At 43.4% G+C, this 27,976-nt stretch overlaps 1 protein-coding gene across 3 annotated transcripts in view; it reads left to right on the top strand.

The window, feature by feature from the left end:
• Positions 1–1,864: 1,864 nt before the first annotated feature.
• Positions 1,865–27,976, top strand: part of CREB1 (cAMP responsive element binding protein 1) — a 44,705-nt gene continuing 18,593 nt past the window's right edge. Inside the window, exons 1-4 of one of the 3 annotated variants that reach the window (XM_087734749.1) lie at positions 1,865–2,079; positions 2,918–3,127; positions 22,495–22,616; positions 26,015–26,161. In XM_087734749.1, coding sequence (XP_087590875.1) covers positions 22,503–22,616; positions 26,015–26,161 — 261 coding nt within the window. In that variant the 5' untranslated portion in view covers positions 1,865–2,079; positions 2,918–3,127; positions 22,495–22,502. The remainder of the gene's footprint in view (positions 2,080–2,917; positions 3,128–22,494; positions 22,617–26,014; positions 26,162–27,976) is intronic. The other 2 variants (XM_087734748.1, XM_087734750.1) reach the window with 2 other exon arrangements.

Raw genomic sequence — 27,976 nt, 5'->3', positions numbered from 1 at the left:
GGCACAGCACAGGTCCACAACACCCAGGGGGAGAAGCAGGCACGGGGAGGGTGGCAGCCGAGGCTACGCCGCGCTGCAACCTTCTCCTGTCTGCAGGCAGGGCAGAGGGAAGAAGTGCAGCAGAAGCAGAAAATGAGCTGTGGCCCAAGCCATAGTATGTGTTGTCAATAAAACAATGTTTTATCTGTTTAGCTTGAGATGCCCTTTTTTTTTTAATGTCAAAAGTTGGGTTTTTTCCAGTTTATTTTAGAATAACTGTAATGAACAAAATCAAAGGCAAAGTAAAACTGTAATTGCTCTCTGCACTCTCTCTTGTAATTTTTGATGGAGTTAGATGAAACTCAGCATAAGTAAAATCGGTTCAACCTTCTAGAGAAAAGAAGACTTGACAAGAGCAAAACTAATTTAAACCGTGCACCACTGTAGTCCGATGCAGTGCCCACGTCAGCTATGGCCTCGCAGCGGTGTCTCACAGGGTGGCTGTGCCAGGCCGGCTGCAAAAATGAGCCAGGTTTGGAGTTTCAAATCTTGTTATGTAGTGCCATCTTGAGGTTTTGTGAGACAAAGATTACTTTCTTCGAGGCCTTGTATAGCTTTTATGTGGCTGTAGTTCGAGTTCATTCTTCAGGGTGTATGATCAGGTGCATCCAGCTGTGTTTGTGAACTGGAGTAGACAGGGCTGGACTCACCCGGCTGGAGGACCAGCCAGCCCGCTCCCTGCTCCGTGGTGGCATCAACTCTTCGAAAAACCTTTCCTAGAAAAGGTTCACCTACCCAACATTTAAAAACAGCCACGGGCATCACGCTGGCACTGCGGATGAGGTGGAGGGCCACAGCATGTGGCTGCTCCTGTTCTCCAACAGGACGCAAACCCGTGTCTCATCCCCTGCCCTGTCGTGACAATGTCTGCCCCTCGTGAGAGGTGCCGAAGCACGGGGCCGGTGCCAGGGGTGCAAACTGCTGCCTCGGCCGCAGCTGCTCCGAAAATAGCAATTTGACAGCTTCGGTGCCTGGTGTCTGCACCTCTGCCGAAACGGGTTTGTCCCTCCAGCGCCAGTGGAGGCCGGTTGCTCAGGGCCGGGGGATACGCGTGTCACAACGGAGCAGCAGTCACCCTGCTCCTGGTTTTGGGCTGCCAGGGCTGGCCCCAGGGCCAGAGAGGGCAGGGAGCGGGATGGGAGTTGCAGCCTGGAGCAAAAACCAGGCAGCAGAGGAAGGTTTAGACGAGCGACCAGAAGGACACGAGCGCTTCACCACACAGGGAGGGGACGGCGGGGATGCAGGCAGCCGGGAGGCGTCAAGGAGGGGCAGCACGGCCTCGCCACGGCACCTCGCCCGCCATGTTGTGCCTGCGAAGACAGGGAGCGGCTGGGTCTCGGGGTGAGAATCGGGGTCTGAGGAAGGGGCTCTGGGCGGCTGCCCTGGCAGCGCGGCGCCCGGGGGGCGGCAGGTCCGCCGGGGCGCCAGCCTGTGCGTGGCGACGTGCCCGCTGCGCTCGGGGGCCCGCCGCCCTCGGCGGGGTCGGGAGCCGGGGCGGCGCTGGGCCACCGGCCCGCGGGGCGGCTCGCCCCTTTCCGCCAGCGCTCGCCGCTCTCCGGCTCCCTCGGCCCCGCTCGCGCGCCCGGCAGGGGGGTAAGGGGTGCGCGCGCCCCCCGGCAGCCCCGCTGGGCGCTTTCGGCGCGGGCCGCCCCGGGCGGAAGCGCCATTCGCGCCTTCCCGCGGCCGCTCGGCTCTTTCCGCCTCCCCTCCGGGGCGCTTCGTTCGTTTCCGCGGTCGCTCGGCTCTTTCCGCGGGGGCCGGCGGCGCGCTCGGCCGTTCCCGCCGCCTGCCGGGCGCTCGGCCTTTTCCGTGAGCGCTCGGCGTTTTCCGTGCGGGCCGCGGCGCGCTCGGCGCTTGCTCCCTGGCTGGCGCTCCTCAGTCGGCCGCTGCCTGCCTGTCGCCGGGCTGGGAGCGCCTGTGTGTGTGTGAGTGACGCGGCGGAGGTGTAGTTTGACGCGGTGTGTTACGTGGGGGAGAGAATAAAACTGCGGCGAGATCCTAGGCGCGAACGAAAGCAGTGACGGAGCAGCCTGGTAACCGGTAAGAGGAGGAAGGCGCCCAGCAAACAGGGGCGGGGGGGAGGGAAGGAAATGGAGCCCGGCGGGGACCAGGGGAGCCGCCGGGCGGCAGGACGCGGGGGCCCGGCCGTGCACCGCCCGCGGGAGGGGCGCCCGCTTTAAAGATGGAGCCGAGCCCTGCAACATCCCCGCCGCCGCCGCGCCGCGAACAAAGGATAATGGCGGATGGGAGCCGGCCCCGGCGGCGGCGGCGGCGGCCGCCACGGCCGGGCGGCGGCGGCGGCGGCGGCGACTCTGGCGGCAGCCAGCGGCGGCGCTCACCGCGGCGGGGAAGGGGGATCGCGCCCCCCGGCCCCAGGAGGAGGCGGCGGAGGAAGACGACGAGGGGGGAGCGGCGGCGGCGGGGGGCGGCCGCGCACCCACCCGCGCCCCCTCGGCGGCGGGGCGCCCCCTCCCCGCGCCGCCCCTCCGTCTGCGCCTCAGCCTGCCTCCCCGCCGCCATCCCTCTTCCTCCCCCCGGCGCTGCCCGCCTCGGCCGGCGGCGGCCCCGGGCGCGGCCTCCCGGCCGGCGCGGCCCCGCCGGGCTCCGGGGACGCGGGGCCGGCCGTGGCGGCGGGGCGGGCGGGCGGGCGGGCAGGCAGCCCTCCTGCGGGGCCGCCCCGGCGCCCGCCGCTCCGCGCCCGGAGAGTTTCACTTCCCCGGTGACCCGAGTGCGCTGTATAAATAAATAAACAAACTCTTGCCGTGCTGGAAGCGAGTACGTGGGGCGCTCCTAGGCTCTGTAACGAGAAGTTTTTAATAAAATCTGTGCGGAGAAGCTCGGGCCAGCGCTTGGTCTGGTGGTTTACTTTTATTTGCAGCGCGGGGCACGGCCGTCTGCCGGAGGCTGTGAGGGGGGTAACGGCACTGGGTCACCCAACGCCGCGCTGCGGGGGAGCACCGGAGGGGAGAGCCGCCAGCCCGGTGCGCAGATCGCCTAACAGCGGCGCGGTTCCCTTTCGCTGCCTGCCTTCTTCCCCGCTAGTATTTTTAACCCAAAGCGAACTTGAGCCTGAGCCTGGCCCTGGCTGGTAAGTCTCGGTTTGGGATTTGCTTTTGCCAGTTTTCCACAGGCTCGTGGGTGCTGCACGGCGAGCAGGATTTGACCTCTATCCCTGCTTTAATAGAAATGTCCACTCAACTGTGGAAACACCTTACACTTGCCTTGCTGCAGCTGCGGGGCTTTTTCCCGTTTTGTCACCTAGATGTTATTGAAGACATTAATTTGACTTTATTTTCAAAACCTGGATATCTGCATTTTTGTGTACAGCAATGAGTAAAAATGATGTGGCAGTCTTCTTAAAAAAACTTCTTTTAACCAAAGATTGTTACACCTCTCAAATGTATACAAGGATAAAAAATTTTTATAGGTCATATGACTTCTTCCCAAAAACATTTTTTAAAATCTTTTCTTGTTTTCTTCTCCATCTTAAATATTGAAATGCCTGCACATAATCTGCTTCTGGAATAACACCTGTCATGATTTTTTTTATTTTTTTTTCCCTGGGGTTAGAAACAAGTTTCCTATTTCTTAAATAAAGGACTAGAGACTTTTTTAGGAATATCAGATATCTCTGTTCAGTCCCATTGTGACCACCAAACACTGTATTGTGAAATACAGGAATTTTGAGACTCTACTTGCTTCCTTTCCCTGTATCAACAAACGTGGATTTTTACAGTAAAATGTGAAGTCACTGAAATAAGTTTTTATTCAAGTTGGGTATTTGTGATTCACGTGTGTAGATAGGCCTGTCATTCCTTGTATGTGAATTTCTGTTTTCTGTCGCTTCCACCACTTCTTTTGAAATGAAGGCCGAAGGTGCTCTACATCACTTCACTCTGAATAATACCAGCATGCGAAGAGGGTTTCTAAAGTTGTAATTGATAAATAGACATCTGAGGACTTCAGTAAGCAATGTAGCTGTTGATAGTGATTAAAGAGCGTAGTGGTTGGTCTATTTCATTCATTCTTGGTTTGATGGAATGTGCACTTCATTTCAAATACAAAAATGTGACAGTAAATCCTTGCTTGTTTTTTGTAGCTTTAGAAACACAACATTTTATTTTGTTCTATTTCATAATAGAGTGGAAGACTCTCAGATCCGTATTTTCTAACACAGATCTCTGCATTTCCTTACCAGCTTTGTATCCTCACAGATCAGAGAGAAAAGGGAGCAGAGAGGTGGTTGTGTATTTGCTAAGCATCGCTTACAGGTGACCTAAAATGAAATATTTGCACGTAGGAAAGAAGAGTATAATAATTTTTAATGCTTTAATTACATTGATAGGACATCAGTGTTTAGATTAGTACTCTCAGCTTTGTGTCTGGATCTGCAATAAATGGTCTGCATCTGATCTCTATATATATTTTTTTTTTTCTCCCATACTTTTGGTGATAAAGGTGTCTGCTACCCTGGGTGGAAAAAACCAAAAACCAAAAAACAAAAAAACCCCACAACAAACCCAAAGGTCTGAAAGGGGAGAGGGGTCTGTTCATCCAGAAAATTTAGAAGCATCTCATTTAGACTGTCAAGTCATCAGTCTGCCTGTTTCCTGGAAGCCTGCACCAGTGTGGCTATTGCTGGTACTGATGTCAAATATAAAATATTCTGTAGTAGCTGATCTTATTCTGGAAAGTAGCTCTTCTGCTGCAGTAAGAAGCAAACAGGCTCTTCTTGCCTGAGTGCAGCTACAGCTCTCAAGGTGCATATTTTGATAGTAGACAAGGCCCTGACTAGGGATTTCTGTTGACACCCTTGTGAAACAAATGGGATATTCACACTTCACCTCTATTTTTGGATCTCTGGAAGCAAGTGGAGATCAGTTACTCATGCCGCGCTTCTCAAGGCTTTTGTGCAGTGAGAAGGCCGTGCTAGCTTTCCGCCTGTAATCTAAAGTTAGTTTCAGGGGACATGACAGCTATCCTCATCTACAAAAACAACCCTACTGAATTTGGTTTGAGCACTCTGGTGCCCAGCCTGCATACAGTTAAAGTTTCATGACAGGGCAGTGATTTTTCTCTGAATCAAAAATTCGATTGCCTCATCTGCAGTCTGTGTGGTCATATTTCATGGTGATGATAAAGACCTGAGCAATCTGCAGTTAACAATCCTTGTATGTCTCCCAGTACGTTGATACCTATTTTTTTCTTCAAAACTTTTAGATGACTTGTTTGTAGCGCAATTGAAAAGGTGAGTGAGAACAAACATGATGCCTTCCATTTTTCCATGTTTCTAAAACAGCCTTGTCAGCTGTGCAGGAGATGAAGATGTGCCGGGGTCTAGTTGGTCTTCTAGGTAAAAAAGCATCTGAAAACAGACAAGGATTTTCTCATTTCATGCTGCTGCTGTTTTTTTCTGGCAGTGCTGGATTTAGAGTATCCCGTGCAAAGTGGAGAGAATAGAAAACTGTAGGTGGTGGAAGAGCCACTTAAAGGAGAGAGGGTAAAGAATTTGGAGGAAGTGTGTTCCTGTTTGGATGCATGTATATGTTTTACATATATGTAAAACATATATACGTAGATACAAGTTTAAAGCAGCACCGATGCTTGTTAGGTACTCTCAGTGGTTTTGAGCAAAGTGCATAGGTTCAGGGTTTCTTTTACTGCTTAAGATATAATAATCATACCTGTTTTTCTCCTGAGAGTATTGTGAGATTTGATGTTTGTCATAAATCAAGCCCATTAGGTAAAAGATGGAAAAATAGTTCCAAAAATAGGAGAGTCCTGCCACTTGCTGTTCTGGATTTCATTACTTTTCAATTGGTCTCTGAGACAAGACAACACTAGCTAGTTTAGACAAAGGTGCAGGAAGCCTTATAATGAACTATTTTGAAGCTACCTTCATGCAGGAAACTGAAACAAAAATGTCTACCCTTGATGTTTTCACACTTTCTGGAGGGGAGAGTTCAAGCAATGTGTAAAAGTCTCTGATCCTTTAAGTGTTGTTCCAGCGATAGCTTGTTTGGTCAATGAGGTTATCAGCAAAACTTTTTTCCCTGCAGTTGGAAGAACGTTAAAGCTGTGTTGTTTTTTCCTCTTCTGGCAGAAACTTTTTCAGATAGCTTTCTAAACTAAGAAAAGAACAGGTTCTTTTCTTGACCAGACTGGAAAAAAAAAGAAATGGTGGCCTGAGAAATCCAGGAATTTCTGAAGTTTATCTACTTCCTGACAGACTGAAACCATGGTTCCACATACTTTTTTTGACAGTAACATTGGCTGAAGCAACCTCCATGTCTGGTGATTTGTTCATGTCTTCTCCATTGCACTGGCACAAATGTTTGGGCTACTGCATGGTAGACCTGACTGGGGGAATGATCCAGCAGGGTGAGGGGTTGGGGAGCCTGATTATTTTTCACCTGGATCATTCCCTCCTCTGGTTGCTGCATGGCTGCACAGTAGCCATATCAGCATAATCAGGGGAAGGGATGGGGCTGGAATGAGCAGGAAGATAAGGGCAGCTCGAACAGCAGTGCTGCTAAATGAGAAAATGCAGCCTACATAAAAATTTTTAAATTATTGCTGTTTTCATAACTAAGCTGGATGGCATAGATCCTGTTGTGGTTCTTGCTGCAGCACTGGATTATTTAGCTAAGTTTAAGTTTTTACGTGTGCTTAAATACGAGCAAATGAACATGAGCAGCAGCTGTTCCCAAACTTCAGTATCATCTATACATACTGGTTGTTGTGCTACTTATTTACTTGGCTTAAACACCTTTTGTGTGTGGTTTTTTTTAACAACTACTATGTTCACTTTCTCAGTCCTGTTCGCACATGCTTTGTTCTAACTTCTAACCTCCCATCAGTGTTCTCTGCAGCTCTGTGCTGCAATCTTCTGAATCATCTCTCCAGCAACCCTACAACCTCCTGTGACGTTTTGGCTCCAATATTGCATGCGTTTTTCTGATAGGTGCTACCCTAAATCTTCTCTCGTTCTCTACTGCTATTCAAATATCAATTGGATTTTGCTTCCTCTTGCACCTTTCCTAGGACTTGAATGTAAAATTTCTTCTCATCTAGCTTATCTTTTATACGCCATGGAATAATGGATGGGAAGCATTATTTTCTTGCCTTTTTTCTGATGACTCTTCCTCTGGCTCTGTGTAGCTGGCCCGGCCTCAAACTCTGCTGGTGCCTGTCCACTCCTCCAAGTGACATGCAATATGAGCACGGTTTGTGAATTTATGCCTTTGTAGCTTGTAGAGAGCTTTCTCTTGGAAAAAAGCCTAGGGCATTACTATAGAAGTAGGACCCCTGCCCCTCTTCAGGAAACTCATCCAAATTTTTCTCTTTTGTGCTGATAGGAAAATTCTGGGAGATACCAAGGGAGGGAAGATGTGAAAAAGGGCAGTGTGTACTAACGCCACAGCATAATACCAAGAGAAGTTGTCTGTTGCTGTGGTTCCATCTGAGCTGATATAACTGTGTGTGGCTCTCAAAAGACAGACACCTTGCTCCTTCCTTCTCTCCTGTTCTGGCTGTGTGGTGTTCGCCCATACCTTATGTTGGCTGTAGTGTTGATTGTATGTAAAATCTAATGAGCCAGTTCAAATCACTAACCCAGGAGAAAACCATGCTTTTTTGTCAGGTTAGTTTTCTTCTGCGTGAGTGACCTGAATCAGTTGGTGATTGAGATGGTGTTAGCACCAACGTGGGTGCAAATTTGCAGGGTGGCTGTAGGGAAAGGATGGAGGGGGATACAGCTTTGTCCCTTCAGCGGCAGAGAGCTGGGTCAGCATGCTCATCTCGGGGAACTGCAATACATCCGTGATTTGGAGTTAAAGAAGGAAGAGTCAGGCTCTGTCCATGGTGATCAGAGCCATGTCAGTTTGTCTTTGCAGCTAGGAAAGGTAGAACACAGTAAGTGTCTCAGTTGGAGGGGAAAAAAAAAAAACAACACAAGAGGAAAGTTTCCCTCTTCTGAAAGTCTGGTGACACCTCTGTGGTTGAACTAGCTTCTCCTCATCAGAGGCAGGTTTCAGTCTTCTGGATCAGGGTAACTCTTAGGTCCCAGTCACATGGGGAGATACAACATTTCTTTAACCAAGCCCTAGCTGAAAGATGAAGCTCCAGAAGGGGTCCAGGTCCAACACCTTTGTGTAAATCCTATCAGTTGGCCAAGGCACCTAGGCGCTGAGCTCGCTGTAGTTTCACTGTTACTACAAACTGATAGATGCCTTGGCCTGTCTTCCTGATTTTAAAATAATAATTGTGGCTGAAACTACTAGCGTGAAAGTTGTAGCGTAAGGTTGACGTGGAGCGTCTAACCAGTGCACATTATCCTGGGCTGGGTAGAGGAAGAAGTATGTTACCTGCTGCAAACAACTGCTTTGTCAGCGATGTGGCTGTTTGGAAAATGCATCTCTGCCCAATCCTCAGAAAGCTAGTGTTGACTATATAAAAAGTAATCATCCTCTTTTCAGCTTCCCACTCTTAAGCAGGGTCATCAGTAAAACAATAATAATCAAATTACAGAATATAGATGTTTTCTTTGCTTCGGCATCTTTGCTGACTTCCTGCAGTCTCATGACACCTATACCCATGACTTGATCTACTTTGCTTTCATTGGCAGGCCTGGCTGCAGCAAGGTAGGCTCTGCTCCACCTTCCCTGTTCCTGCTCCTGTGCCAGTAGCACCGGTACGGCTGTGTGTGAGGCAGTGATGTGAGCTGGATTGGAGAACTGGTCCAGGATAAAAAATAAGTTGCATTTTCTGGTCTGTCTGTAGTGCAGATTGGTTGCCCAGTCCCATTTACTACACAGCCTCACAGACAGCTGTAAAGGTGTAAATAAGAAAGAATCTGGCGGAAGGCAGAGCCTGAGCTGGCAGCGCTGCCAACAGAAATGCTTGTAAGATTGTAGTTGCAGAAAGCAAAATGGAGATTTTCTTTTGTGTGCAGCACACTGATGGAAAACATGGATTCTGTTTCTTTGATTCTGGCCCTTTCTGGTTCCTCGATGGCTCCCGTTGCTTACTCAGGGTTATCGTTCTGACCTTCAGCATTACCAGCAAGTCACATCTCTGTTCCATGGAGACAGCTGTATTGCCCACAGGTAACACAGGTCTTAAACTCCAGCTAAGTATTTGAGAACCAAGATAAATTATTCTCTGTTTTGGAGATGATACATTTGCAGAGTGGATCTGCCTGGCAGGCGTATGAGAGATCTTTCTCATTTAAAAAGCTCTTCTGCACCGTCCAGGCAAATATAAAAATACATGAAAAATAAAGCAGAATCCACTCAGTTGATAACATTAGTCAAAATTATTTTACTACAAAATTTGGTCACTGTTTCGTTTTCATTGTTTTTTAGGGAGAGGGTGGGTCATAGATTTAATTTCAGTACATTAAGCAAGGTAGTGTCTCTGCTATTGCTTCAAAACCAGTGCTAATTGACCAAGCAACAATGATGTCAATATAACTAGTAAAGGCAGAGCAATTTTAGGATTTAAAATATTTCCAAGTCTGAGCTGTGGCTTAAGCCCCAAATCTTTCAGTTTCAATGTTGCAATAAATTTTGTGAATAGGATGCATTCAGAAGTTGGACAAGGGCAAGGTTTGTAAGGAAGTGCTGGTTTTCTTGTGCCTACCTGGGCATACTCTGCTGTAGAACTCCAACTGCAGAAAGAATTGAAAAGTTTTCACTTACTTGAGAGCACTGAAGCAAAAAATAGTCTATACTGCCTGTTAAGAAAGAAACAAAGCTATTAAATCGTAACAGAAAGTAAGTTGCTTGTACAGATACAGGTTATTTTTGTTTCAGACATTTGACTTTATATCTGGTAATTGTCAGCTTTGTATAAATAACTCAGTCTGTCTTACTTTCAGATGACCAGTTCTAAAAATAATCTGTTAATAAAACAGTGAAAGCTTTGGTATGAAATACCCATTTTGTTGCGTTTTCTTTCTGAACTCATTAGAACTGTTGTGTTTTTTTTAAACAAGGCTTTCCAATATTTACCAAGTTGTAGAACTTCATGCTCTTATACTATGAGTTGAGCTCTAGAAATACCACATACGTTCCAAGCATCAGCAGAACGAGCAGTGTTTGTTTTAAGAGTTTATGCCTATAAAACTTGCAGCGTAAATATATGAAGTGGCATTTTTAATGAATTAATCCTTTAGCCACTGACATTCAGAAGTGGGTTAGAAACATGAGCAATGGAGCTGTCCCTTCTTGCCAACAGACAAAATCTCAACACAGACACAAATTCTACCTAAAATTCTCTTGTCAATTTAACTGTGCTGCTGATAATACCTAAAACTCCATGCTTGCCCTGAATTTCTTAACTGATTTGATAGTTCTCTGTAACAGACTAATGATGTGAAAACAAGTGTGATCTGTATCATTTTGGGATTCCAACATCTGACCCTTTTCAATCTGCAGTATTTTGCTGAGGTGACCTACAGTATTCAAACCTCAGGCGCTTTTTTTGTTTTTTAATTTTTACATGAACAAAACAAATGGATGATGAAATTCCGATATCTAATTTAAGGTTTTAGACCAAACAAAGAACTTTAAATACTGACAGTTGCCCTCCCTCATTATAGGATGAGAAAGGAAACACTTACTTTATTCATGGGAAAGTCCCCTGAATTTCTGGGACTTTCCAGAAGATTAAGTTTCAGAATATAAATTTACATTCATATTACATTAGAATGTCATCTTTAATCAGTGTAATCTCTAAGAACCTTCAGTCCAGTCCTACAGTACGCTATTCTGATAAATGTGACATGTCTGTTAATATTTTCACACTGTAAAATTATCAGAGACTCTGGAATCATTACTTTGGAATGGAAAGATTTCAGGTAATAATAAACATGTTTATATGGTTATCTGTCTTTATCACATTCCTGCATATGCTTCCATTAAATCATACCTGGTATGTAATTTAAATTATTACAGTTAAGGAAACATCTGTATGGAGGTCATTCCTTTCTCTGTTACAGGTTACTATATGTTTGTGTGTGTGTGTGTATGTATATATGTACAGATTACAATATGTTGTATTCTTGGCCTTTGGGCTTGGAGCACTCAGGTTAACCGGACTGATATAAGTCTGTGTAATGCTCTGGGGTTTATTTTCATTTTTTAATAAGTTGTTCCTGATCTGCTCTGAGCACCAAGAGAGCTGGGTGATCTTCTATATAATTTCAAAGTCGCTTTAGCTTTGGTCACTTAAGCATTTGTCATGGACCCAGTGATCGAGGCTATGCGAATCTCTGTACCACATATATAGAGCAAAGCCTGGGCAGGCGTCACTGTTAGTAAATACCCTCGTCTTAATAACATCATAGTCCTACTTCACTCTCTCTAGGAGAGTAGCTCTGTTGAGCAGTCAGTCATCACTCTAGTTGTTTGCAGAGAACAAGTTTCAGTACTTTCCCCACCTCAGAGATAACCATTTATTTAATACAAACATGTGTAGAGTCTCTCCCTATAGAGCTGCACACTGCCACAGGTTTGGGATTGCACCAGTTCCTCCAGCTGGTGCCGCTGACCTGGGATGTTTAAAGGTTGCTTGGCATGTGGACAAAGATCTTTACAACTTGTCAAAACATCATTGAATATTTCCTGCAGCGTTTAGGTGGGTCTTACTCTGCCAGAATGAATGATGGGGCAGTAAAAGGCCACAAGACACAGAAATGCATATGGAGGAGAACAAATATGATCCATATGCATGACTCTGGCAGGTCAAGTGGAAATCTCAAGTCCTGACAGGTCTACCCAGTGGAAAAAAGGAACACATGCACCTTCTTAGATGGATCTTAACCTTGCTAACTTGGCATCATTTTCTGCTCCGAATGCTCCTTTCATTGTTGGTAGGGACACAGTCCTCTTTTCTAACATCATCTCTCATTTTCTTCCTGTCACTGGGGAAGGAGAAGGTCTCTGCCTGCTTGCAGAATTAGCTTTCCTTTCTGTCACTCTGGACTGCCTTAGCTCTTCTGCAGGAACACCTTCACATGCCAATGTTTGCTATGAAAGGAGGTGGCCCAAAATGTTGTGCTTGTTGACCAGCACAGCAGGATATGTTATTTATTGGGCATATCTAGATAGCTGGGTGCTCCAGAGCACTGTTTCTAAATTGCTCGCTGTGCCAGCCAGGTACAACCTACCTCCTTATGCAGGGGTCATGTAGCTGCTGCAGCGTGGCGCTGAGCCCAAGCTAACAACCCGTACTAAGAGGCAGGGTGTACCAGCTTGGGCACAGGGCCTCCTTAGCAGAACAGAGATGTTAGTTGATTGTACCCACTGCTGTACTCACATTCCTTGGGTTCAGGCTGCGTTAATACACCCCTTGGCTTTTAGATAGGTGCTGGTTCACCTCCAGCAAGCTTTCACCGCGGGCTGAGCAGGCGCCGTCCCCACCTTGCCGTGCGAGGTACCTGCGGTTTGCAGAAGCGAGCGCTGTTGGGGAACTGCAGCGTCTCGTAGCGTCGCAGGGGCTGCCTTTTGGAGCCGCACATGCACGCAAAAAGGTACCTCCCTAGTCTTAGTACAAATGTAAGCGTATCTTCCTTTTTTTTATTAAACACTGCCATCAGACTAGTGTGTGCTCACAGTTTAGCGTCAAAGTTAGAAGTGGAAATACGAGAAGTGGCTGGCTTCGTGTCATTGCAGTCGGTTGTGCTGAGAGGTCAGCCTCAGATCTCACGGAGTCATTTATTCCTCAGTTCTCCACCCACTGCTGTTTCAGTCAAAGATAAAAGGAGGATTTGACTAGGGCCAGAAATTGAACCTCGTCATGAGTGGCTATGCCGATGATTAATTTGCAAGGCCTGTACCAATTGCGAAGAGCTTGTTCCTGGAGTTCACGATGTATTCAGTGGGAGCGATAGCTCCCAGATGCTGCCATAAAAAAAAAAATTTGATGCTCGTATTTTATGTTGTGTTAAAGATGTCTGCGTGCTGTGATACTGTTTGGATACATTGTTGTGATGATTTTTGTTAAGTAACCAGCAGCTCTGCATCCCAAAGTGAGCCACAGTACTTTCAGCAGACGCGTGGAGGAGAGAGGCCTCTATTTTGACATTTTCAGGTGGTTTCATTTTTGTGAAGGGAAAGCTGCTTTCTACGGTTAGTAGGAACTACAAGAAATCAGCATAGGTTGAAAATTAGGTGCTTTTTATGTTCTAAAAATAATGTCAGAGAAAAGATGGTAAGCTGTAGTAAAATGCGGTCAGTTTGTATGTAAATGCACTGCATAAGTATGGTATGGGTAACAAATGTGTAAGAACTACAGTATATACTGAATTCTCAGAAACAAGGAAATTCTCATGAAGTCTTTGAATAGATTGTATGTACTGCCCAGGACATCCTTAAAAATCTGTTTTCTCTAAAATTCAGTTTGCAGACATCTTTTGGGGTGGTTTGTTTGTTTGTTTGTTTCTACACATATTCACTAACGATGTTTGTAAATAGTTATCACAGTTCTGTTGCATGTTAAGGATCACAGGCATAAAGCATGTGAATTAGTCTTTTAATACCTTAAATGGATTCAATATGAGGACAGAGCATTTATAAATAGAACATATTTATGGATTATGTTTTCAATAATACTAATACTAATAATAATAGTTACCTAATGACTTTATAACCTTTTCTGGGATTTGTTTCGACATTTTGTTTTGTCTAAGTGAAGTTTGACAGTATTTTGGGGGAATTTCTGAATGCGAAGGGGATAAGACAGTGGAGAGGCATTTGTTTGCTTTTCATTGTTAATGCCTTAGGAAATGCTTGGTCTGGTCTCTCCCCCCCACCTTCTACTGGGCTCTTTGCAGAACTGGTGTAATTCACATAAGACCTATCCCAACTGTTAGATAAGGTATTGTAGTTTAAATAGGAAGATTTGCTTTTTTTTAAAAAAAAAAAAATATATATATATTATCAGTAGAATTAAAATATGTGGGTTGTTTTTTTTTAAACTGGGCAGGAAGGTTCATCATTACTTTTCGTGCCCAATTCACAGTCTTGAAGGGAAAGGTGGTAATTCAGTTAGGTCCCTTGGTGATTCTGTATTGAGCGAGAAAAGGCAGTATAGATTAAACTTGAATTAAATTATATGCGCCCACATGCTTACTGGATGTTCTTGTATTTGTTCATAGAATCTGTGACAAAAGAAAGAAATTGCAGTTAATTGCTCTCAGAGTCTCTTTTTCTTTTAAAAAGCTTGAAGGTGGAAACGCTAGATCATAGAATCATAGAATGCTTTGGGATGGAAGGGACCTTTAAAGGTCATCTAGTCCATCCCCCAAAGTACATTCCCCCAGTACTAGATACTAGTACAATGCCAAGAGCGTGGAGTCAAATCAGGAAAATCCAGCAGTGAAGAGTGTTTAAGCAACTTTCACTCACACACCTTACCTATGCATACTGATTCACCATCTGCCTGGTAAATGTCAGCTTTCTTGTGTTATGCTAACAGAAAATAAAATCTAGAGGTGATCGCTGATTTGGGTGCTTGGTGCTGTAGCTGTGAGATTAGATTTTTGGTCTTCTGCCCTTGTTTTAAAATCTGCCACTGGTTTTTCTTTAGTGAAAGGGAGATTGAGCATACAACGCAAGTAATTTTTTCCAATACTTTCATCATTTACATATCTAAATCTGTTAAGTATGAGAAATTTTCACTGCCTTTGGAAGTGCAGCTGCAAGTGCACTAGAAGTTTTGTTGGAAAAGTCATGAGCCAGGAAAGTTTGTTACGCATAGTTGAGGCTCCTGGTTGCATTTCTTCTGTGATCTGTATGAAAGTACTACATTGTCTGCCTCTCTTGCATTGGCTGTTACAGCGTGTATTCAGTCAGCAGAGAGTTTTCAGACACTTCTCTGAGTGTCATACCGATGTAGACAGAAGCGGGACTACAGGTATTGCGTTCAGCTGATGGTCTGATTCTACTTTGTGCAAGATCTCTTTACAGTGAGATTCAGTTTTTCTTGTAAGTTTGAGATCAAATATTTTAACTTCAGTAACTTTTTCCAGCTTTTTATTCTTCAATTGGCCTGGCAGATTGCTGAAGACTCTTCTTCATTTTTGGCATTTTCAGTGGAGGTGGTTGTTGAGGCTGTTCTTTTACTTCCACTTCCACTTGGTTTACTGGGCCCTTGCACTGCCCTGACGCAGAAGCTGGCATCATCATCGAGTGGCTATGTGGTGAACCTGTTCAGAAAAGTGGTAAAAGGGAGATTTAAGATGAAGCAGAAAACAGAGGTTGTGTTCACAGCATGGCGCAGAGTCTTGTCACCCAGAGGAGAGGGCAGGCAGGAGCAAACACCCGGGGGGCAGCGGCAGGGGCAGTGCCAGGGGCAGTGCCAGCTTGGGATGAAAGAGAAGCTCTGGTGTAAATTGCAGTTCCTGTGCCAAACCACTGTAGTCATTAGCGACAGAGAGAGATAATTATGGGCCTGTCTTGTCCTGTTGAGCATTTATTACTGGTTATTTGAAGTCCCATGTGTTAGCTGTAAATAAAATTATTTTTCTCTGAACATTTTCCATCTGGCAGCTATTGAACAGAGTTCATAAAGCAGCTGTTGAGCCGCAGCTGAAAGGGCTGCCGTGCTGCAAGGTAACAGTGGAAATGTTTACAGATTTCATGTGAATGTCCTCAGTAATTACACTGAAAAGGTGAAAACAAATAATAGCGTACGAGAGCAGTGTTTGATGACCTTTTCAGTGCTTTCATGGTGGATCTGTGGCTTTATAAAGCCACATAGAGTAAATAAGGAGTGAGTGGAATTCCTGGAACTTTGGGTGGTGGAGCCGTATTTGCTTCCTGAACAATCGTACTGGCACGATTACTGGCTTTGAATAAATCCAAATACAGGGCTTGAGAAACAGGCATTGCCTCCGTTTCCCTTCCGTCAGCCCCCTTGCTGCCCCGGGCCTTGGCTGCCGTGAGCAGCTGGGTGGCTGGAACGGGACCAGGAACCTGATGTGGCAGTAGAGATGGCCTCTGCAGGTGATGGCTGGGTGAACGTCTGACTGGATGTGGCGCAAGTCAGCCTCAAAATGGGCATAGGTTTGTTGGGTCTCTGCTTTGCACTGGTTTTGCAGGCCGTCATGTTGTTCTTCAAATGCTGGGTCTGTACTTCAATAAAATAAAACCAGAAGTCATCATCTAGCTGTGGAGGAGAAGGAGACTTTAAAGCGTGCCACTTGGTAAAGCTGTGCTTTCTTGTGAGCAGCCTGTGATGGTATGTCTGAGGTGTAAAGCAAACCGTGTTGCCTCAAGGTGTAGTTATATTGTACGGCCAATAACTGTCAGCGTAAGCATTAACTGATAACAGTGACTTGTCACCACAGTGTTACTGAAGACAAAGAAAAGAAAGGCTTGCCGGGGAGAGGTGGTAAGTTTTATTGTGCCAGCTGGTACAACTGAAAGGCACAGAAAGCTTTGGGGCATTCAGGATCTTCATGTACAAAAGTGAATGGAAAGTTGTATCTGCTGTAACAGCCACAGTGAGGTATTTTGGTTCTTGGATTTAGTGATGTTCGGGAAAGGACCTCCACCTTTTTTCTCCAGTCCATCCTGGAAGACAAAAAGCTAGCTTTATCTGCAGAGCAGGAAAGCTCTATGGCTCATGTGAGCAAGGAGAAACCAAGGAGCAGAGCCTAATGTTCAGGAGAGATGCTGGAGTTCATGAAGATATTTGGGACAGGAGATAGAAAAAGAAGTAAGAAAGCAAGGTATACCAGGGAGACCACAGACATATCAATAGGTGGGTACCAAAGAGTGAAGAAGATTATATGAAAGTTGTGGGAAGACAGAATTATATCTCCCTGGCTCTGTAGGCAGGTGGGAGGGCAGTAACTCTGCGTGTGCTCTGAATACACAGCATTGATGCTCACTTTAAATAACAGAGATTACAGGAGTTACCATTATCTGTAGTACACCTAGTTCAGCGTCCTGTCTTTAAGATACTGAAGATCAGAAGGTACCTCAAAAGCCTACTGGAACCTGCAAGAATTACACGTGACGTAATCTTCCCCTCTCATGAACATCTTTATTTGAATTTTTAAGGATTAAAGATTGATTTAGGGCCACGAAAATGATCAGAGTGATGGAATACCTCTCCTATGAGGAAAGGCTGAGAGAGCTGGGGTTGTACACCCTGGAGAAGAGAAGGCTGCAGGGAGACCTTATTGTAGCCTTTCAGTACTTAAAGGGGGCCTACAAGAAAGATGGGGACAGACTTTTTAGCAAGGCCTGCTGCAACAGGACAAGGGGTAATGGTTTTAAACTAAAGGAGGGTGGATTTAGACTGAACGCAAGGAAAAAAATTTTCACAATGAGGGTGGTGAAACACTGGAACAGGCTGCCCAGAGAGGTGGTAGATGCCCCGTCCCTGGAGACATTCAAGGTCAGGCTGGACGGGGCTCTGAGCAACCTGATCTAGTTGTAGATGTCCCTGCCCATTGCAGGGGGGATGGACTAGATGACCTTTAAAGGTCCCTTCCAACCCAAACCGTTCTGTGATTCTATGATTTAAATCCTGACTCATGAGGTTTTATCTTCCTTTCAGTTCTGCGCTTTTTTTGGTATGAAATAACCACACTAATTCTGGATATTCTTGAATATTCTTGTTATCCATGTGCACGTCTAATCCCTGTTTGAATCCTGATAAATTGCTTATCGTCAGCAGCATCAGTGCTCTATTTGTGCAGTACATGAAGTATCAATTTTCGTATTTTTTAATAGATACTTTCATATTTTCATTTTTATACTTCTAAATTTGCCACCTTTCAGCTTCGCTCTTCCTATAATCAGATAGTGAATGTTTCTAGTTTAGTTACCCTGTTACTAATTGAAGCATTTCTCTCCTTTCTGGGGTAAATAATAAAATTCTATCCAGTCTCTTCGTACAACAGGCTTTCATTGCCCCAAATGCTTGCTTTCTTTGAACACCCAAATGCCACAGAACCCATTTTTAAGACAGGCTCCCAACCTTTGCACTGTAATTCAGCTGATATATAGGGTCTATCTATACAAATATAATTTTTAAAGATTACCTTGTGTCTTATTACCGTTGCAGTCTAACACTTTAGCTTATCTTGCCATGGACGCATGTTAAGCAGAAATCTGAGGGAACTATCTGCAGTGCCCAGGCCCCTTTCCCAGGTTGATGCAACTAACGAGACAGGTTTATTTGGATTTTTCTACAGCGTGTATAATTGTTTCCCCTGCATTCTGCAAGTGTTTGTGTTTATTAGCATCCATCTTCTGCTGTCCTGGTGTAAATTCAGCTAGTACAGTTAGTTGTTTTCTGCTGAACTTCTTTCTCCCAATCCTGATTTGGCTAAAACAAATTACTGGGTGTCAGCTGAATGTTTCGCTGTTTGGCTCTTCACCTCCGGAATTTCAGATCATTAGTAAGTATGCTATTAAGAAAGTATTAGTAAGTGTAATACTAGCTCTTTTGAACTAACAAAGAAAATTGTGTATTACACAAAAGTCACGAGTAAAAACGTCTCTAACCAGGTAATCTCATCAGCTTTCTTAACCTGTGTTCAGAGTTCATAGCCGGGGTGTTCTAGGCAAGCAGACTCTGATTTTCCAACTCTGGTTGTTAATAGCTAACTGTTTTTTCAGATAGTTTCATTTAGAATACTTGGTTCAAGATGAACTACAGCAATTACTAATTTTTTTCTCAAAGTGGGGGTGTGTGTCCTCTCCTGACAAGACGGAAAGTAGCCTGGAAACAGAGGAATGAGAAGAAAATGTGCTCCCTCTGCTCCCATATTCCTTCCCTGCCCCGGACACTTGTTCCCCACCAGGACACTTTCAGATCCCCGCCTCCATTCAAGAAGTCCCAGTGTGGTGGCCGCCAGGGAAATCAGTGCCAGGGAGCGGAGTGGGCCACTGCAAACGGGGCAGGAGGAGCAAAAGGATGGGCTGGCAGGGTGGGCCGGAGCACCCACAGGAACAGAAAGGCACTGGGGTGGGTACTGGTCAGCAAAGCTTGTCTAGACTAGCGATATAGGAGAGCTTAAAAAGGAGGTGTGAGGATTGGCATTCATTTGTATGTGTGGGGAGGTTCTGGTTTCAAACCAAACATTTCATCTCTTACTTTGTAAATTGCAAGAACTAATAGGAATCAACAACTTCAATTTCAGCCATCAGGGTCTTATCCATACACACAACTTAATAAGTATTTATGTTCTAGGTGCCTGGTCTTGTATATCTTGGCAACCTTAATCATACCGTACTGTGGAAGCAAACATGAAACAATGTAGTAATCAGCGTATCTGGAATGGGATGTCGAGATGCTCAAAAATCTGGTTCCTTCTTTTTCTCACAAGTCATGGTAAAAGGTAGTAGTGAAGATGTTAGAATACAAATATTGTGACGTATAAGAGCAAGGTAAATTGAACAAATTCAGGAGTACTTAGAACCTGCAAATAACATGAGACTGAAAGCTTGTCCAAAAACTACAGGTCACGTTGGAAACTCACTTAAACTGCATGTGTCAAGATGTAAATCTTGCAGGCAGCTTCCTGCGTTGCTTGGTGCTTACTGTATGTTACAAGGAGGTTCCTTTTAGATGTTTGCAAGTCATATTAAGAATTTGATTTCCAAAATGTTGGTGTTGTAGAGGAGAGAGCACCTCAAACAGTTAATGCTTTTGCTGATTACATATGCAAAAGATGATGCAAGTGTAGAAACCAAGCTTGTAAAACCAGAGGTCCTTTGCTGAATAGTTTATGAGAGGATTGGACATTCTTCCTAGGAAAACATTGCATTTATCAGCAGGAATTTGGCAACATCTACATTTGTGAACGTTGCTAAATACCTGATTGGAGAGACTCCTCACTTGCACATTTCATCTATTTCTCATCCCATTTGTATAGCAATTGACTCCATACTGGGGTCACGATTTCTGTCAGCAAACAAAAGCATTATTAGTTTTGCAGCATACTTGAATTTGTAGCTGGGAAATTGTTTTTTAAAGTTCTTTTCAGATACTTGGCTGGGAGATGCTGCTGATGCAAAAGATCTGCTCCTGAAAATCGTTCCAATGAGGCAGTCTTTTGGCTGGGGTCACCATGATACATGCATAGGAATTGGGAGAAAGTTGTTGATTTGCTTACATCGGACAAACTGGCTGATACTCACAAAAAAGTCATAAAACTATATACCTCGTTAAAAATTATAAAAATCACAGGGAAACCTACAGTAGTCTAGCTTGTAGTTTGCACTTTTGAAAACGCAGGATACTCAAAAAAAATTGGGCATATAACATGGAGGACTAAGACTTAAAATATAACTTGTGTGTTAAAGTTGGGATAGAAAACCAGTTAAACTGTTGTCATTAATGAAGTCTTTAAGAACTGTTTGGTAATATATATTACAAATAGTAATAGCGCATGGGTTTTCTTTTGTGCTTTCTAGAAGATGAAATGCAACATGGAGAAGACGGTACTATAGGAAAAAATGGGGTTGTTATATTTGCATGGACACAGGCTATTCCTGAAATTCTTATAAAAGTTGTAACATCTAGACTACTTAAAATGCAGTGCGTTTACAATTAATTTCTTTCATGGCCAGTTTACCAGTATATACATATAGGTATAGTATTGTTTGTCTGTGAGCATTTGTCAAACTAATACCTGGTTTATGTGGGACAAAAATCATGGCAACAGGGAGAGGCATAACAAAATTCCAGGTGCTTAGAAGAATTTAATTTGCTTTTTCCAAAAATTTGTAAGTTTTCTTTCATTGTTTGTTTTTAAGGAAAATCAGGTCTAATTCTTTTCCTTCTTTGCATTTCCTAAGAGTTTCTAAACTGATGTTGGAACTAAATATTTGGTACTTAAACATTTCGGCGCTGGCAGACACACACACACAAACACAAAAGCTCATTTGAACAGTCACTTTCAATACCAAATATACGGATTTTGATTTATACACATTGACTTGCTTTCTTTTGATGTGAGATGCAGCTACTACTTTGAAATGCTGCTTTATCTTTGTTGATTAGCAATTGTTTACTGTAAGACAGAAATTTCATATTGTACTCGGGGTTGAAGTGTGACTCTACTGCTTTAGGCAGCACATCTCCAAAGAGTATTCTCTTTCCTGTAATACTGAAGTATAGTTTGCATTGAAATGGAAGTTTCCCTGACTCTGTGTTTGAAATGAAATGTCTTGAATGTGGTCATGGTACCACCACCTGTATTGACACTTCCAAGTCTTTTCCTCGGGGGGGCCAGTAAAGTTGAGCAAGAAGAGGGGCATCTCTCCTTCTTTCCACCTTTTTTCTGATCTGAGCATCCTCTGCCTCCAGGCCCTTTCCCAAAGCAGAGATGCTCTACTGGTTGTTTTGCTCCAGCTCTGAAGAGGGGTGTGCTGCCTTAGGGTAGCCAGAGGCCTAAGTAGATTGGGCAGCACAGGGTGGTACGCAGAATTAGTACTGTGGCTATGGAGGTAATAGCCATTCTTAATATTTGGTATTAATACAGTGGTATTGCTATATCACCATTGGGAGCATTTCCTTGTGTTTCAAAGTTCTTTTTTATATATTAAATATTTTCATATCAGCATTTAAAGAACTGAAAAGTAATTTTCACAGATCAGTGCAGAATTTAACATTCATTGCACTCTGCCTACATGCATGGTTTTGGAAGTTACGCAACCTCTTTTTATAGAGTTGTGTGTTCTGGTGATCTAGGCTTGCTCAGTTATTGCTTAAAAATCTAAGCGTATTAAGAGCTGTATATGATACAGAACTTAGGTCATGACAAACCACTATGTACCTCTAAATACGAAAATATTTATTTGCAGTCAGGTTCAAGTAGAAATGGCTTCCATCATTATGTATACTGACTTTAAAACTACCGAGTAGAGAAGACTAAGTTGCTGTGATATAGGTCCATACATAGTCTGGTTGTGGAAAGAATTTGCATGGAGATGTTGCATATTTAGTTCAGAGAGAAGAGGGTTGAAAACTAAGTGCCCACCACAGAAGCAATTGCTATTGGTTATCTGCAAACTGCAGTTGCAGGGGAGAGGGAGGGTTGTGGCAGGGCATCTTGTCACCTTGACACCGAGGGAGTGCCCTTCCTGACAGACTGCCGGTCGTTATTCCAAATTGCGGAGGTACTAGATCATCAGAGTGCAATTGCTCAAGCGATTTTTTTAAGATGAGCAAAATGCATTTTTTCTGATCTCGTTGGAGGAGACTGGACCTGTTTTTCAGAAACATTACACACAGAAAAATCAACCTGAGGCAGACACCTGGCATGAAAAAATTTTGCCTGAATGCTAATAGTTTGGCAACATTTTAATAAGCAAATGAAAACAGTATGTAGTAATGGGAATTCAGCTGCAGTGATTGCTGCCAGATCCACCAAGAATAATGGACTTGCATACCAACCCAGACTTACGACAAATATTGTGATTGTAGGTAACTAAATGACCATGGAATCTGGAGCAGAGAACCAGCAGAGTGGAGATGCAGCCGTTACAGAGGCAGAAACCCAACAGATGACAGTACAGGCACAACCACAGATTGCAACGTTAGCCCAGGTATAAAATCATACGGTGTAATAGTTTTACCTATTGGATAATTTTTTTAAGAGGGATGTTGTCTGCTCATGGGCCTGAGAGAAGGTTCCATTGATATGATTCTGAAACAGGTGCGATGTACAGTTGCTTTAATATTTGTCTTCACATTTTTAAAGCACTAGAGATTCTTAACTTCCCATCACACTAGGCTGTGTTAGTTCTGAAGAACTGTATGCGTGTAAACTGTGTAATGTTAACAGAATAATGAATTAAAATATTTCTAGCATTCTTTACCACAACCATACCACTGAAAGGTATTTTTTTCAAAACATGTAATTTACTGTCTTTTTTATATTGACTGGATTGTTTTGCTGTTATGTTTTCTGTTAGAAACTTGTCTATAGTAGTCAGTTTAACTCTGAAGAAAACAAACTGAAAATACAGAAATAATGCAGCAAATAACAACATCTTATCAGATAGGATTAATATTGTAAACATTATAATCGAGTGGACCAACCTGTCATTTGACAGCTCGTGTTATCCTGTTGTCTCCAGAATTTCACAGAATTGTTGGCTGTTTAGAGAGACAGTAGTAGATCATTTATTAGCCCCAAATTATTTTAGAGAGACGAGAAATGCGATCCCTGCTACATCTCTAATTTTGGAACCTGGTTTCATTCTTGGATACACTGATGGTTGGCAGAAGGAACTCCATTGTGTAAATGAGTACAGAATCTGTTCAGCTCTCTTCTGTAACCATTTCATTTTAAAACTATTTGTAGTCTGCAAAGAACAAACAGATTTTTTAGATCTTATAGTTTGAGGAATTGAGTGTCTTTTAAGTGGCACATGTGTTAAATTACTTATCATTTTATAAATGATTAATGTCTTTTTAAAGTCATTGCACCTTTTGGTAAACCAGAGATAGTACACCTCCATTCAAGTGGTAGTATAGGGATTAGAGCTGTTGAAATGCGATGGGTAATTTTGTTCAGTGAAGCTGTAGTGTGAATTTACAGGACACCAGCTGCCCTGCGCCATCTTGCCTCTTTGGACAGTTTTCTCGCTGTCTAACTTAGGCACAGGATGTAGGTGGTGTGAATAACACTTCAGTGTGAACTGAGTGGAAGTAGTTTATTTCTCTTGCAAAATCAGTAAACTGCTTCTCACTTGGTATGCATTAAGATTTAGTCCAGAGAAGCAAGAATGTTTTAAATTCGTGTGCTAACATACTAACCTCCAGGTAGCTGAACTTACGGATATGTAGTGGGTTGAATGCACTTTACTTGGGCAAAATTACCCCATGAGAATTTTTTCCAAGTAAGAAAAAGCTATACAGCTGTGGTTAAAATCCATGTGAACCACAAATAAATATGTTATATTTTTCCTAACTTCCTCTGTTGTCATTCACTGTATTATTTGCACCTTAGCTTTTTCCCAGGCTTTATATTCCTTGTGGAGGTGATACAGCAGTCTAAACATCGTTCCTTGTCTTGTTCACATCAGCGTTACGTTATTACGATGTTTTTAATATGTGCAGTGGCAGTGTTTGGCATTAGGGAGTGCCCTCAGAGGCTTAGGCAAATCTAAATAACTAATTATGTCAATTTAATTCTTTCATTATCCCTTGTAAGGTCACCCCTCTTGTAAGCTTAGTTTAATTGCTGCATTTTTAGTGAGTTCAGGGTAGTTTTCAGAGTCAAAAGGAAACTCGTTCCAGTTCCACAAGGTATGAGTCAGAGACATCTGCGGAAGTTACACTCTGCTGTTGGCTTAATCCAACCGCAGAGTGGCCTCCAGTTGATCAGCCTTGCTGTCATTGCCAAGGACTGTTTAGTCAGACATGCATTATTAAAAAAGGTCGCTTGGTAAAGGAATATAATTTGCCAGAGGAAAGTGTGCTCATGTTAATCTCAGCCCCAGTTTCTCTCAGATGTGGGTTAAGTACTGCCATGTAATGCTGCAGCCGTTTTCATGAAAAAGGAAGGTAATGGCAAACATAGATTTGTGGATTAGGGAGAGACAGCTGTGGAGGAGAGAGGTCTACATGTAATTCCCCTTAGTTTTGTTGTTAAGGAAGATTTCCTTGTAAGTGGCGGATGTTTATGGAAATTCAGAGATCAGCTACTGCAGCTTTTTGAGAACCACGTGTTCATGGGGAGAGCAGAGGATTTACTTCTGCATTCAGTACATAGCAGCTCTTTGAGATTAGGTCGGACAGCACTGCAGCCCCTTCTCGCATTGTAGCTACATGGATCGAATTTCTTTAAAATGCTGTTGAACACTGGAGGATTGTTAAATTTTCCAAACTTGGGTGTCTAGGAGAAGGCTGGCTAGTCAGTGACCCATGGCCTGGCTGAAGTCTGCCAGAGCAGCTCACGCTTGCCTGCAGTCCTTCCCCGAGGGCTACGATGGTGCGAGTCAGGCGCAAACCAAGGGCCGTGTGCGCTGGGTACTGGATGTGCACCAGGGCATCTGCCCAGCGACGAAGCCACCTTGGTGCGTGGCCCTTCAGCCGCCCATAATAGTTCTTGTGACCTGCCACAGTGAGACTTCCCCGCGCGATGTGAACAGCGTTGTGTGGGTATCGCTGTCCTCACAGCCTGAGCCCCTGCGCAGGACGCGCGTGGTTGCGCAGGCAGTGCTAACGTACCCTGCTGAAGTCGTTGGCCTACCCCTGTTGGCATAGCCTCTATGCCTACAGGTCTGTGCTGGAGAAACAAAGTTGTGTTTAGGAACTGAGGGTTTAAAATGTGGGCCATTTTTCCTCATAGAAATAACTCTGAGACTAGAGTTTGTGTTGACCCGTTACACTGAGTCACAATAAATGCCTACACACCGTTTGTTTCCACGGCAAATCCATGGGTTTTCTGTCTGAATACACATGCAGTTTTCTCTGTTTAAATGGACTTTGCCAACTGCTCAATATGGTTTAGTCTCTAGAAAGTCTGAAAGGTATGACTCCCTAAAAATTTTAACTTCTTGCATCTGGCAAACACTTTGCATTTTCTTGAGTGAGAACAAAAATAGCTCCACTCCCATATGTTTCTGCCTTTGACTCAGCAGTGTCTGTAGGAGTACACCCAAGTCCTAGCAATATCTAACTGAAATAAGCAAAAGGTAATAATGTGTTTTTATTAGGTTACCTCAAAATAGAGGCAGTTGTGTTTTTCTCATTCTTGTCAGTGGTTTTACAAGCGATGTTTGGAGCCTGCAGAAATTCTGCATTACATTAATTTGTAAAGTAGGTCAGATGCTGGGCTTAGGCAGTTCAGGGGGTTTTATATTACGCTGAAACATTTGGGTCGTCTAACTGGGGTCTAGAAGAGACATAATTCTTTCACCAAGAAGTGTTCTTGGTAGTGAAATAAGAAGATTTCGCAATAACCTAATTTATGTTCACTGTCTCTTCTTTGCAGGTATCTATGCCAGCAGCTCATGCAACGTCTTCTGCACCCACAGTGACCTTAGTTCAGCTGCCCAATGGGCAGACGGTTCAAGTGCATGGAGTAATTCAGGCTGCCCAGCCATCAGTTATTCAGTCTCCACAGGTCCAGACAGTTCAGGTACTGACTGAAGAAAATTCCTCTTACATGAATTGGGCCTTTTGAATAGTCCTGCCAGTTCACTGGTTTCTAATGTGTTTGTGTCCTGGATTGTGTTTTTGCTTATATAAACTTTAAGAGCATGTTGAAGGCAAAAACAGTACAGTATTTGCTACTCTGTGACTTTTTTCTGTTCTGGCTTAACCACTTTTCACTTTCAAACATTGCTGAGTTTCATTTCCCTCTAGAATTTGGTTGGTAAGTTTAACAGCTTCATGTTTTTTCTTACCGTATTACTCTACTTTTTCCCTGTACTGTATTTTCATACTTCTTTATTAAGTAAGAGTTCATACTATTTTGAAGTGAACAAAAGGGATTTTTTTTTTTTATAATGTAATCTTTAATCATTAATGAGGCTGATACTCTGGGATGCGAGTCTTTGCTACTTAGAAAATATTTGCATTGGTTTACAAAACAGATGTCTGTATGGTCCTTAAAATAAACCTATCAGTCCTCTCATAAAAATGGTTTTAAAATTTGCCTGTTGAATGTTGTTTGCATTGTAAAGCTTTCTCTTCTGTAGAGCAAGACAGATAATGCAATATGATGACACAGGATACAAGTAGCCTGAAATCTTTAAAACATGTAACTTTTTGTTTTTCCACTTTAAGCCCAGTGTTACTGAACACAGAAAGAGAAATTGCTTGGTGTACAGCAGCTACCCAGGCAAGGACTGTACATAATTCCTTTGCTATTAGTACACTGAGCTCAAAAAAAGTTTAATTTTAAAAAGTAGTAGACATCGTGTCTATTTGATACAGATACTTAGCTGGGTATCATTTTAAAAAATAAGGCATGCATAATTTAAAACTAGGCCGTTCTGATAATAATTTTTGTTTACTCCTTGTCAGCTTTAGGGCTCAGTTTCTGGCAGGCTCTAGCCTCCTCTACCATCGGAGTCAAAAGTTTAGAGTTTTAATCTATCAGAGGTGAGCAGTTTTCAGATAAGTGCACAAGTTACTATCCCAGGGGTGGAAGATAAGAGGCGGACAGTGAAACCATGTTTGGAATTCACCTGGCTCAGTGCGAAGCCAGAACCTGTTTGGAATGCTGCGATATTCAAAGCCCGGTAGTTCACAGTCAGCCTTGGACCTATTCAGGCCCTCTATCTGATAACTCTGAGATCTGGGCGCCAGCAAGCTTTTTGAGCCTTTAGAGGAATCTTCCCTACGGTGCATAAAATGTGAGGCTGTGAGCTATGTTTCTCACGCAGGCATTTCTCTATTCACTATCGTTAGTTTTTGTATATTTGTCACATGTCTCTAGTTTTTTGGAAAACAGTCTCTTTCTATGTATTGGAGATGTTTTTTACATTTTTGGGCACACTTCAAATTTAAAATTATTGAAATACGATTGATACAAACATTTTAGCTTTTCTTCATAAGTCTTTGTCTTTTTTTAGCATGGATGTTCAGAATTGCAGCACTGCATTATGTTTTAGCATCTTCTATGTATGACATTTTCCTGACAATTCCCCACCCCCCAAAAGGCAGTCTCTCTATAACATATCTACCCAATTATTTATAAATTGTTGTTTCTCAACGTCAGTATTTTGCTCTTTGTTTCCAAACTTTTCTGCTATCTTAATTTGGTTTTAGTTTTTCTCTCCCTAAATTTTAATAGAAAATCTGTCTTTGTTTCTTTAAAATGGATGGAAACAAGGAATCACAGAGAGCAAAAAGTGTATGGAATTACTGTTTATATTTTCTTATTGGAGTATTTAAATTATAAAGGACATTCCCACAGGTAGATAAGTGGCTGTGGTCATTCTTCACT

Source organism: Nipponia nippon, unplaced genomic scaffold, assembly GCF_047370975.1.
Source record: "Nipponia nippon isolate SJK-2023a ecotype South Korea unplaced genomic scaffold, ASM4737097v1 scaffold_5, whole genome shotgun sequence".
Classification (NCBI taxonomy): Eukaryota; Metazoa; Chordata; class Aves; order Pelecaniformes; family Threskiornithidae; genus Nipponia; species Nipponia nippon.
Note: the sequence above shows the minus strand (reverse complement) of the source record. Positions and strands in the feature narration are given on the sequence as shown.